The sequence below is a fragment of the Trachypithecus francoisi genome, unplaced genomic scaffold (genome assembly GCF_009764315.1).
Source record: "Trachypithecus francoisi isolate TF-2019V2 unplaced genomic scaffold, Tfra_2.0 Lachesis_group20, whole genome shotgun sequence".
Classification (NCBI taxonomy): Eukaryota; Metazoa; Chordata; class Mammalia; order Primates; family Cercopithecidae; genus Trachypithecus; species Trachypithecus francoisi.
Window position 1 is genome coordinate 51,210,157 of NW_022681466.1, and position 13,013 is coordinate 51,223,169.

Consider the following 13,013-nt stretch of genomic DNA (forward strand, 5'->3'; position numbering starts at 1 on the left):
GGGGGCGGGGTCTGCGGGCGCGCGCACGCGTCCGGCGCGCCCCCACCCGGCCGCCATGTTGGCTGGTGTGTGGGTGTCAAACGGAGCCAGACGCGGTGGTGGCGGCGGCTCCGCGGGCTCCGGTCGCTCCCGCCTCCCCAGCGCCGCCGGCGGCCGCAGCGGCGCACCCACGCCGGCCCGGAGGAGCAGAGGTGAGCCAGAGCCCGTGGGGCTCCGGGGCCAGAGCGAGTCACCAGGGCGAGGACCCTCCCCCTCTCCAGGGCGCGGACGCCCCCAGAGCACAGGCTCTCTTACCTCACCAGCTCCGCCAGGGCATGTACCCGTGCCGCCCCGTTGGTCCCTACACCAGGCTCTGGGGGATTCCCTTCTTTCCAACCAGGCCCCACCCCACGGACTGGAGCATGACCCCCTCCCCATCTGGATCTAGCTTTCCGCTGCAAGGATCTCCCCCGCCTTACCCGTCCCTATCACGGAGCACCTCCTTTTATGTCCCCAGAGTCCAGGGCTCCCCTTACTCCCTCCTCAGGTCCTGGAACCCCCTTCATCTTGGAACAACCCCGCCCCCCTCCCCAGAGCACGTTCCTCCTCTCCCCGGGCCCGGCGCCCCTTCCTCCTGATCCCAGCCTGGTCTCCCGCCCGCCCCCGTGCAGAGCCCGGCCCGGGCGCCCTCCGGGAATCGGGGGAGGGGTCGTTTTTTCTGTCCGGGATCCCGCCCGTCTCACCTTTCCTGGGGGCTGTAGCGGGGCCCCCTGCCGTCCTCGCGGACCAAGCTCCCCACTCCCCAGCCCCCACCCCCACGAAACAGCGGGGACGGGGGCGGAAGAGCCAGGCTCCAGCTGCCTTTTGTTCCGCGTGGGATGGCAGAGACCCACCCGGCCCGGCCGTCCTGCTCGGCTGATCCGGGTGGGTGAATGGGTGCGTGGGGGCTGGCTGGCCTCTTTCAGGAGACTCTTTCTCTCTCTCCCTATGGGGCGGCTCCCCCAGAGTCGAGCGCGTTGGGAGGCTGGCCTTTGCTAGAGGAGTCGGTGCCAACAGGTTTTTGTTTGCGACCTGAAGTTTGCCCAGTGGCTTTGCCTGGGGCAGCTTGAGCTCCCTGTGAACCCCCCGGCAGGAGCTTGTGGAAGGCCATTTCTCCGCCCAAGGACTCCGTCTGGGCGACTCCTTCACAGTTGTGCTGCCCTGGGGACGTATCTAAAATGTGCGCTTTAAGAGCGGAGAGGGCTTAACCATTATTAGGGTTTAGATGAGGGAAACTGAGGCCCAGAACTGCAGTTATTTGCCCAAGGTCACTCAGTGATACTGTGTCAGTGCAGAACTGGAAGCTAGGGCTCCAGGGCTCTGTTCACCACGTTTAATAACTTTTTTTTTTTTTTTAGGGAGATGTTCAGGACCCTACCTTCCCCTTTATTTTTAACATTTACACAAGAAAGTGGGCAGGAAAATATGAGAAGTAATGAGTTCTTCCTTTTCATCTCCAGAAAATACCCTGTGAAAGAATGAATTGGAACAGGGTGTTAAAATGATGGGAAAAGGTGAATTTTAAGAATCCCAGCTTCCTCTCATTATGTAATATAATGAAGATTTGGCAGAAAACGTGCTTCTTGTAGTTCTAGATACACATTGCTAGGTGCTGACAAAATCTTATGCTGAATCTGGCACAGCAGTAATTGAGTTAGCACTGATAATTAAGTTTTCATCTGTATTTAAATGAATATCAAAAGGGACTACAATTTGCTTCTGAATGGTACTTGTTCGGTGCTTGTTTTGGGGGCAAGTGATTGTGTTGGGGAAGCGCACCTAGACTTTTAAATCTTTTATTTATTTTTTTGAGGCAGAGTCTCACTCTGTCACCCAGACTAGAGTGTAGTGGCACGATCTCGGCTCACCGCAACCTCTGCTTCCTGGGTTCAAGTGATTCTCCTGCCTCAGCCTCCGGCATACCTGGGATTACAGGTGCGTGCCAGCCACCACGCCCAGCTAATTTTTGTATTTTTAGTAGAGAGGGGGTTTCACCATGTTGGCCAGGCTGGTCTTGAACTCCTGACCTCAGGTGATCCGCCCACCTTAGCCTCCCAAAGTGCTGGGATTACAGGCATGGGCTAGCTCGTCCGGCCTAAATCTTTTATTTATCTGTATTTTTACTTTTACATTTTAAAAGTTTGTTTCCCTAGTTTTAAAATTGGGCTAGTCATCTTTACCAGTCTCACTGGGCTATTCTTTTGTAAGCATGGAATGAGATACTGATTATTAAAGATTTTGGTAAAGTGTAAGTTACTGTAAGATGTGATTCAGGACTGCGTCCCACAAGTCCCTGGACCAGGAGCCAGCTGGGATTGTCTTGTGGGATGTACTAAGTTCCCCTGGTTTACAGAGGCTTTTTGCCACTCTGAAGCCTGAGCTGGCCAGATGGAGAGCTCTGTGGAAAACTTCCAGCAGTGTGTGTTGGGCCAAGCACTTGAGGTGTGAAGAAATGTAAAACTTTCAAGTGATAATATCTAGCTTCGTGTATGCAGCCTTGAAAAATGACCCAACCTTTGTAGCAATTCTCTGTATCACTAACCCTCTTCCATAATGAGCGGGATATTTCCCAAGAATTGGGATTCTGATAAGAGTCCTGCAAAAGTTGGAAAGTTTTGGGACTTTTTTTTTTTTTAACTTTAATTAGGAGGAGCGGCAACTTTCAGTTGTGAAGTGAAGTACTAAGAGATTTTTATGCATGGAATTGTCCTTGTCATACTTTTGGAAAGTGCATTAAAATTTTCTTAAGTTTTCTGGCAGTTCTCACTGTTCGCCATAACCTTTCTGTCTAGCTTATACGATGTGAAGGACCACAGTTGTTGTCATTTTATGGCATGTATACCTGGTGACCCTGAGACTTGGAGAAGTCAGAGGGCTGGATTTGGGGAATTTTTTTTTTTTTGAGACGGAGTCTCACCCTGTCACCCAGTGACAGTGGTGCAATCTCGGCTCACTGCAAACCTCTGCCTCCTGGGTTCAAGCGATTCTCCTGCCTCAGCCTCCTGAGTAGCTGGGATTACAGGTGTGTGCCACTATGCTAATTTTTGTATTTTTAGTATAGATGGGGTTTTGCCATGCTGGTCAGGCTGATCTTGAACTCCTGACTTCAAGTGATCCACCTTTCGTGGCCTCCCAAAGTGCTGGGATTACAGGCATGAGCCACCATGGCTGGCCTTGGATTAGGGGAAGTTGAGGCTGGAAAAGATGTGAGGAATTATGTAGTTTGTATCCCTTTTTGTCTGCTGGACTTTTGACTCACATATTCGGTGTAAACAGACCTTTTCTGTGAATACTTTGCCGGCTAGTTCCCCGATGTTTGGCCCGTTTTTCTCCTATGTCCTACCTTCACCACCCCACACAGTCTGTTGATGCACTTAACACGACATTGGCCGTGTATCTGGGGCTCTTGTGACACTGTGACATCTTGGAGGCCAGTGGTCACCCTGTCTTTACTTCTCCAGTATCAGGCTCAGTCTCTGATAGATAGTAGGTGCTCAGTAAAGGTTTGTCATCCGTATTCCTCGAGGTAGGGGAGCACATTTTTTTTTTTTTTGAGACAGAGTCTCGCTCTGTGGCCCAGGCTGGAGTGCAGTGGCCAGATCTCAGCTCACTGCAAGCTCCGCCTCCCGGGTTCACGCCATTCTCCTGCTTCAGCCTCCCGAGTAGCTGGGACTATAGGCGCCCGCCACCGCGCCCGGCTAATTTTTTGTATTTTTAGTAGAGACGGGGTTTCACTGTGGTCTCCATCTCCTGACCTTGTGATCCGCCCGCCTCGGCCTCCCAAAGTGCTGGGATTACAGGCGTGAGCCACCGCGCCCGGCCGGGAGCACATTTTTTTTTTTTTTTTTTTTTTTTTTTGAGATGGAGTCTTGCTCTGTCGCCCGGGCTGGAGTGCAGTGGCCAGATCTTAGCTCACTGCAAGCTCCGCCTCCCGGGTTTAGGCCATTCTCCTGCCTCAGCCTCCCAAGTAGCTGGGACCACAGGCGCCCGCCACCTTGCCCGGCTAGTTTTTTGTATTTTTAGTAGAGACAGGGTTTCACCGTGCTAGCCAGGATGGTCTCGATCTCCTGACCTCGTGATTCGCCCATCTCGGCCTCCCAAAGTGCTGGGATTACAGGCTTGAGCCACCGCGCCCAGCCTGGGGAGCACATTTTTTTTTTTTTTTTTTTTTTGAGACGGAGTCTCGCTCTGTCGCCCAGGCTGGAGTGCAGTGGCCGGCTCTCAGCTCACTGCAAGCTCGGCCTCCCGGGTTCACGCCATTCTCCTGTCTCAGCCTCCCGAGTAGCTGGGACTACAGGCGCCCGCCTCGTCGCCCGGCTAGTTTTTTGTATTTTTTAGTAGAGACGGGGTTTCACCGTGTTAGCCAGGATGGTCTCGATCTCCTGACCTCGTGATCCACCCGTCTCGGCCTCCCAAAGTGCTGGGATTACAGGCTTGAGCCACCGCGCCCGGCCGGGAGCACATTTTTATGGCTCGATTACTGCAGGCTCTACTGTTCTGTCGCACTGTTGTTGAAATCACTACTGTTGGTCCAGCAATTGTGTGTCAGTTGCATAGGTTTATCCACCTCATCTGCAGGTGAGGAAACTGAGGCCTAGGGAGTTTAAGGTACATGCTTGAGGTCGCACAGCCAGTAAGTGATTTGAACAGATCTGTTGGACACCAAAATATTATACCTGTTACTGACTTCGAGGACCAGGTCTCACGGGGATGAAGAGACACACTGCAAGTTAACAGTGGACTGAGGGAGGTGGGGTGACATGATTAAGGTGGTTGAGGATGGGAAGAGCACATTTGTTTTTTGTCATATGCATTGTGAAAAGAATGTTTATGTCCATCTGTTGAGTTTTTGAAAATTGACAAACTTGCTGGGCGTGGTGGCTCACGCCTGTAATTCCAGCACTTTAGGAGGCTGAGGCAGGCGGATCACCCTGAAGTCAAGGGATCCAGACCATTCTGGCCAACATGGTGAAACCCCATCTCTACTAAAAATACAAAAATTAGCTGGGCGTGGTGGCACATGCCTGTAGTCCCAGCTACTTAGGAGGCTCAGGCAGGATAATCGCTTGAACCTGGGAGGTGGAGGTTGCAGTGAGTCGAGATCGCACCACTGCACTCCAGCTTGGTGACAGAGCAAGACTCTGTCTAAAAAAAAAATTGACAAACTTTCTGATAAGTTCATCAATGGAAATTTATGGCTTAATTAGTTCATTCAAGTTAACTAAAAATAGAAACCTAGAAAAACAAATACAGTGAAATAAGCGTATGTTGAAAGCCATTTCAGCAGCCTTTTTTTAAAACCACCATAATTTCACATCAACACTTAGCATAGGGATTACCACCCATTTGTGAGCAGAAAAACTGAGGCCCAGAGAGGTTAAGTAAGCTGTGAGGAACTGGCACAGCCAGGATTCAGAGTGAATCTGTGTAATTCCCAGGCTTGGGTCCCTTCTGCTCCACCGGCCCCTGTAGAAGGCCCCACAAAATAATAGGTATTCATTTAAATTACAGGATAAATTTGTTGTGTGAAACTCACCACCAAGTTTATTTAGAAGGTTGGGAATTGTGAATAACGAGATTTCTGGCTCTTTCCTAACCTTAGAACCTTTGAAAACACTGTGATTTGAATGTCAGTAATTAATGGATCATTTTATTTTAGCTGAGAGACACTAGATTCGGTGTTTGATTAAAAAAGAAAAAAGCCTAGGCCAGCCACAGTGGCTCATGCCTGTAATCCCAGCATTTTGGGAGGCTGAGGTCGGCGGATCACTTGAGGCCTAGAGTTTTGGAGACCAGCCTAGCCAGTGTGGCAAAGCCCTGTGTCAAACAAAAAAATACAAAAATTAGTCGGGCATAGTGGCATGTACCTGTTGTCCCAGCTATTCAGGAGGCTGAGGCAGGAAAATCACTTCAACCTGGGAAGGGGAGGTTGCAGTGAACCTCCAGCCTGGGTAACAGAGCAAGACTGTGTGTCAAAAAACAAAAACAAAAAACCTGCCTTCTTTTGAACCAGATCTGCAACATTGTTAAAATGCTCCCTATCCATGCATTGGATTCTTTCTGTGACTCATTCCCCTAGTACCTAGGTGCTGGAGCCTGCTTTGTTCCTGGGCACAGAAAGTCTTTTCCTGATTCAGTTTCCTGTTGGTCCTGGTTTAGTCAGAGTGTACTTCACTTTCAGGCCCTCTAGAGACAGAACAGGTGTCTTAATTCTCTTTCTGTTCAAAGCAATATAAGGAATTGGACGTGCAAAGGGCTGTAAATAGAGGAACTCCCCATCTTCTCTTCATGGTAACCCTGCTGATACATAGAACAGGGAAAAGTAGGCTCATCCTGGGGGATGGCTGATCGTTTAGGGCTAATGCATGATGTGGATTTAAAAGCATTTATAATTAATCACTTTTGAGTGCAGGCTTCTTCCTCTGGGTCCCGACCCTCTTAGGTGGTTGCACGTTGCAGCAGCTCTATAGCTGAGAACAGCAAGTGATACAGTTAATTTGGCTTCAAAGGCCATGTGGCAGATAGCTTTGGAATGAGGTGTGGGTACTTATGGGCCTCCTGGCTGGGTGGCTTTGGGCACTTTAATCGCTGAGCTTTGGTTTCCTCATCTCCAAAGGGGGGCTCATAATCGCTACTTCATGGAATAGACCAGCCTTTTTTCTCAAACTCCAGTGTGCAGCAGAAGCACCCAGAGGGCTTGCTGAACATGTGGCCGGGGCTCCACCCCATTGTTTCTCATTAGGGAGGGGAGGCCTGAGAATGTGTCTTTTTTTTTTTTTTTTTTAAGATAGAGTCTTGTTCTGTTGCCCAGGCTGGAGTGCAGTGGCTCGATCTTGGTTTACTGTAACCTCCACCTCCCAGGTTAAAATGATTTTTCTGCTTCAGCTTCCTGAGTAGCTGGGATTACAGGTGCATGCCACCATGCCCGGCTAATTTTTTTTTTTTTTTTTAGATGGAGTCTCACTGTCTCCCAGGCTGGAGTGCAGTGGCGCAATCTCAGCTCATTCCAAGCTCCGCCTTCCGGGTTCATGCCATTCTCCTGCCTCAGCCTCTTGAGTAGCTGGGGCTACAGGCTGCCACCACCACGCCCGGCTAATTTTTTGTATTTTTAGTAGAGATGGGGTTTTACCATGTTGGCCAGACTGGTCTCAAACTCCTGACCTCAAGTGATCTGCCTGTCTTGGCCTCCCAAAGCGCTGGTATTATAGGTGTGAGCCACCGTGCCTGGCAGAGAATGTGTATTTTTAGCCATCTTCCAAGTGCTACTGATGCTGCCGGTCTAGGGACCAAATTTGGGAACCTTGGCCCAGAGGACTGAATGAGAAGGTGTGTAAGACGTCTAGCACCTGCTGGCTGTGCAGTAGGAACTAAAAAATGACACTGAAATGTTTCTAAAATACTGCTCTGAAGATGATGGATGGCATGACATTTGGAAAGGAAATGTGGGTTCTCAGAGAGTGTTTTCACTTCATTCTCTTGTTACTGTAAGTTGGACTGTGGTCACAGGGATTATCACTATTGGGTTAATTGAGGTGCTTTCCTTAATGAAGGGGACAGAAAATGTCATTGTCCTTTAAAAAGGTTGTAAATCTTGGATTCTGTTGAAAAAGCAGGTTCATCATTCTCACACGTCACGCAAGAAGTTTGCTGTCTAGGCCTTTTAGAATTGTAACTTGGGAGCTGGGTGTGGTGGCTCATGCTTGTAATCCTAGCACTTTGGGAGGCTGAGGCTGGTGGATCACTTGAGACCAGGAGTTGGAGACCAGTATGGCCAACATGGCGAAACCCCTTCTCTACTAAAAATACAAAAATGAGCCAGGTGTGGTGGTGTGGGCCTGTAGACCCAACTACTTGGGAGGCTGAGGCACGAGAATTGATTGAACCCGGGACGCGGAGGTTGCAGTGAGCTGAGATTGTGCCACTAGACTCCAGCTTGTGTGAGGGAGTGTGACTCTTCTCAAAAAAAAAAAAAAAAAGAATTGTAATTTGGAAAGGTTGAGGGAGTAATGTTGTTGGGTCCTCAATTCCCACAGGGCCACTTGGGATGGACCACTGGTGTTAATGGAAGTTGCTTCTCCTCCCTACAGCAATTCATATTTAATATTCTTTCATGTTTACAGTTCGAATTTTTTTCTTCATTGGTAATAAAACAACTTGTCCATCAAAACCGAATGTGCAGGGACGTGTGTGTGAGCTCTGATGGTTTTTGAATATTTCCTGTGTGCCAGGTCTTATGTTACTAATTTTATGTGCTGTGTTTAATTTTCATGGTCCTACAAGCCCTATCACCATTTCTCATTTTGCATTTTAAAAAGCTAAGAGGGGTTCAGCAACCTGCCCCAGGCCATACAGCTAGTAAGTGCCCCAGCTGGTATTTGCTGCCACCTGTGTCAAACTCAGAACTGCTTTATTTCCACAACCTCATTTGCAGCTGTGCCAGGTTCGCACATTACCTCACTGTACCCTCACAACAGCCCCAAGAGGTAGGCTCTGAGCAAGCTGAGGCTCAGAAGAGGCAAGATTGGTCATGGGCACCTGGCCAGTGGCTGGCTGGACCTGAATTCAGTCCCACGCCTGTCTGATTTTGGGGCTTTATGAAGTTGCTTCTGTGACAACAGCTTACCTCTCTGTCATGTGACACTAAGCTGCCTGGATGTGTACAACAGAGACCTAGGGCTACCCTAGCTGGCTTGACCCAAAGGAAGTCTGTGTGGGCTGGTAAAGGTTTTTGTGTTTGCAGAGCTGTGTTAAAATAATTGGCCAAATTGCTCTTTGAGCGAAGGGGACATTTTACTTTGTGATCCTGCAGCTCTGCACACTGGTGTGGGTGCTAAGGACTGAGAACCCTCTACTAATGCTAATTTGTTAAAAAGGGGTCAAATTCATATGGAATTTGATAGTCTTTTTTTTTGAGTCGGAAAATCTGTCGCCAGGCTGGAGTGCAGTGGCAGCATCTCAGCTCACTGCAACCTCTGCCTCCCAGGTTTAAGCAATCCTCCTGCCTCAGCCTCCCGAGTAGCTGGGACTACAGGCATATGCCACCACACCCAGCTAATTTTTGTAGTTTTAGTAGAGACGGAGTTTCACCATGTTGGCCAGGATGGTCTTGATCTCTCCTTTTTTTTTTTTTTTTTTTAAGATGGAGTTTCGCTCTTGTCGCCCAAGCTGGAGTGCAGTGGCACTATCTCGGCTCACTGCAACCTCCATCTGCTGAGCACAAGCGATTCTCCTGTCTCAGCCTCCTGAGTAGCTGGAACTACAGGCACGTGCCACCACGCCTGGCTAATGATTTTGTATTTTTAGTAGAGATGGGGTTTTACCATGTTGGCCAGGCTGGGCTCGAACCCCTGATCTCAGGTGATCCTCCAGCCTCGGCCTCCCAAAGTGCTGGGATTACAGGCGTGAGCTACCACACCCAGCTGGAATTTGGTAGTCTTAAAAAATTACGCCGGGCGCGGTGGCTCAAGCCTGTAATCCCAGCACTTTGGGAGGCCGAGACAGGCGGATCACGAGGTCAGGAGATCGAGACCATCCTGGCTAACACGGTGAAACCCCGTCTCTACTAAAAAATACAAAAAACTAGCCGGGCGAGGTGGCGGGTGCCTGTAGTCCCAGCTACTCGGGAGGCTGAGGCAGGAGAATGGCGTGAACCCGGGAGAGGCGGAGCTTTCAGTAAGCTGAGATCCGGCCACTGCACTCCAGCCTGGGCGACAGAGCGAGACCCCGTCTCACAAAAAAAAAAAAAAAAATTACCTGTGGCTGGGCATGGTGGCTCATGCCTGTAATCCCAGCACTTTGGGAAGCTGAGGCGGGTGAATCAAGAGGTCAAGAGATCAAGACTATTCTGGCCAATGTGGTGAAACCCCGTCTCTACTAAAAATACAAAAATTAGCTGGGTGTGGTGGCACACTCCTGTAGTCCCAGCTACTTGGAAGGCTGAGGAAGGAGGATCGCTTGAACCGGGAGGCGGAGGTTGCAGTGTGCTGAGATTGTGCCACTGTACTCCAGCCTGGCGACAGAGCGAGACTGTCTCAAAAAAAGAAAAAAAAAAAATTCCATATGAAGTATCTCCTTCCCCAGTAGGCAATTAACACCTGGGTTCTAGCCAGTGGGTAATTTTCTCTCTGGTCTTAAAATGTCCTGGGGAGGCTGGGGTGTGAGCACTTTCCCAAGGTTTGAGCACTGTTCACAGCTCCCCAGCCAAGGAATGGTAAACAGCTATGTGTTGGTGCCTGCCCTGCATTTGTGGGTGGCCCTGGAGGCTTGGACTTGAGTGTGTTTTGTGAACTCTTTAAGACTCTGAGGTGAATAAATCAATGTAAGCAATAAGTTGTATTAAAAGCCCCCTTCCCCCACCTCCAAAAAAAAAAAAGTCCTAGCAGTAAAGGGACACATTCAGTTTTGTTTTTTTTTTTTTTCCCCTGAAAGCAAGTCCTCCTTGTGTGCCTTTTTTTTTTTTTTGAGACAGAGTCTCCCTCTGTCATCCATGCTGGAGTGCAGTGACGCCATCTTGGCTCACTGCAAGCTCTGTCCCCGGTTCACACCATTCTCCTGCCTCAGCCTCCTGAGTAGCTGGGACTACAGGTGCCCGCCACCATGCCCAGCTAATTTCTTTTTGTATTTATGGTAGAGGCGGGTTTCACCGTGTTAGCCACAATGGTTTCGATCTCCTGACCTCGTGATCTGCCCACCTCAGCTTCCCAAAGTGCTGGGATTATAGGCGTGAGCCACCGGGCCCCTGTGTGCCTTTTTGATACTCAGAGCTGTCCTGGGATATAATGACTATACTATGGATGACAAAATTTGGGAAATATCTGATTGGAGAAAGAATTTGTATGTCACTTTATGAGAAGCAACTGGGAGATGTAGAAGTATGGGCATTTCAAGGACAGTTTCATGACTGAGGCCAGTGTCAACCTGAAAAATATGGAACACGTGATCTAGAGGCAAATAATGGTTATAAATGAAATGCCAACAGGAACTTAGTCTAATTGAGAAGACAAAGTTAATATCTGTGAGACAGAAGCTAGCAGTTTGTTGAGCCATGATTTTGATTCTTTGTCAGAGGGTCAAGAATGGAGAAAAAATTTAGAAGAGTCAGGGAAGGCATCAGGAGAAGGTAGGATTTGAGCTGGTCCTTGAAGAACAAGGAATGGTATCCCTAAGTGGAAGGCAGATGGGAAGGTATTTTGGATCTCAGGAACAGCAGGAGTTAAAGCTTGAGATGGGATGGGGTAGGTGCCTTGAGTGTGTGCAGACTCCTGCAGCTGGCGCTGGGTGGATGCCTGCTGGGAGCAGTGAGCTCCCAGGTGGCCAGATGGCCACTGGCTCTGATGAGGCAGCAGCCTTGGGGTTTGGTTTTCTGGGTAGTAGACAGCAGGGTAGGTCTTGAGGAGTAGGTGCCACCTCAAGTGTTTGAGAAGGGGGCCCTGCAGAGTAATCTCTGTGGGTGGGGGCCTGGCTCAGACTGGCTTCCCAAGACTGGCTAGATAGCAGTTCTGGAGATGGAGAGTGAAGAGAGGCCAGAGTTGAGTTGTGTTTAGGGAGTAAAGGGGGCCTCGGTGCTGGCTCGGAAGTTTGAATTCGACACCCTGGGAGCCTGCAAATCATGTGGCCTGGAAAGCTAGAAAAATGCCCATGATGGGGCCCCACCCCAGACCAATCAAAGGGGAACCAGTAATTTTTCGAAGTGCCCCCAGATAATTGTCATAGTCTGTGTGGGTGGAGAAGCTGAGCTGTGTGCTCGGAGGAGCTGCTGGGAGTGTCAGGGATTGGAAGGGGAAAATTGGAGCCAGAAGAAGCCTTTGAAGTAATGTGGTGTGGGGACTGAGTTCCTGAGCTATTGTAGAATGACTGTGGATGGACTGGTGGAATCAGGGCTGGAGAGGAACTGGCAGAAATGATCACCCTGGCTGAAATACGCCTCTAAGCTACCTTGGAAAAGGACAGCTTAGCAGAAAGTTTAAACAGGGGACAGGCAGAAAAGACTGTGATCCACCTATTTGGCAAGCCTCCTTTCAACCTGCATTTTAGCCACAGAGCAGGCACAGCAGGTTCTTATCTGTTCTCTCAAGCTTGCTAGCCAAGTTCCTCCCCACACCCTAAATTGTAATGACTGCAGCAGATGGTACATGTAAAATTTTAAATGACATTTCTTTAATTTTATTAAAGATGGTTGTAATGTAGAGTTACTAATTTAGATAGATTCACTTTATTCAAAGTCTAGAAGTGAGATTTTACATGGTACAGTTAATGCATGTCACAGTGTCATTGTAATATATGATATTTCAGTCAAAAAACGAGTTTATAGTTAACTTCATTTATTCTTAATGCTTATTGAGCACATATGTATTATGTGCTGTTGGCTGGGAATGCATGAGTGAATAAAATTTAAGTTCCTCTTACATTTCAAAATAGTTTTTGGTCTGCAGATGGTGGCTTTTGCCTCAGTAACAAGTAATATTAGTTTCGGGAGATAGCTGGGGGAGGGAAGTTTAGAAAGTGGTGTCAAACATTAGAATGGAACCTGGCAACCAGAGAAGGCTTCAAGGAAATAGTATGTAAGTCGAATCTTGAAGGAAAAGTGGGAGTTCTCAGGGACAGAGATGAGAGGATCCCTGGCTGAGGGAGCTGCATTATACAGAGGCCTGAGCTGAGCAAGGAGGGCGTGGAGGAGGAAGAGCTGGACATGTGGCAGAGGACCAGCTGCCTGCTGACCAGACTCTCCAGCAGGACAGGCGAGAGCTTGGTGAGGTTTGACTCATGGGCTGTGGTTTTCACATAGCCTTTTGGCGGTGAGTGGGCAGGACTGTGGGACTTGCGCCCTACCTCTAATCCGAGCACCTCTGTGCTGGTGAAAGTGGGGAGCTAAAAAGAGCCCACTTGAGAAGTGTTCCTCTGCCATTGAAGAACAACCAAAGTTATCTGGAGCTGCAGTGAGCAAACTGGTACCCCGAGGGTGGCTGGGAGGGAGAGATTAGAGGTTTCTTCCAGAG

At 49.2% G+C, this 13,013-nt stretch overlaps 1 protein-coding gene across 4 annotated transcripts in view; it reads left to right on the forward strand.

Moving 5' to 3' along the window:
• EPN2 (epsin 2) overlaps window positions 1–13,013 on the forward strand; it is a 102,397-nt gene continuing 89,384 nt past the window's right edge. For 2 of the 4 annotated variants that reach the window (XM_033184297.1, XM_033184300.1), the window contains exon 1: window positions 1–191. Coding sequence is in view for 1 of the 4 variants with exons in the window: in XM_033184301.1 (XP_033040192.1) it covers window positions 56–191 (136 nt within the window). In the remaining 3 variants the exon portion in view is untranslated. The remainder of the gene's footprint in view (window positions 192–13,013) is intronic. The other 2 variants (XM_033184301.1, XM_033184299.1) reach the window with 2 other exon arrangements.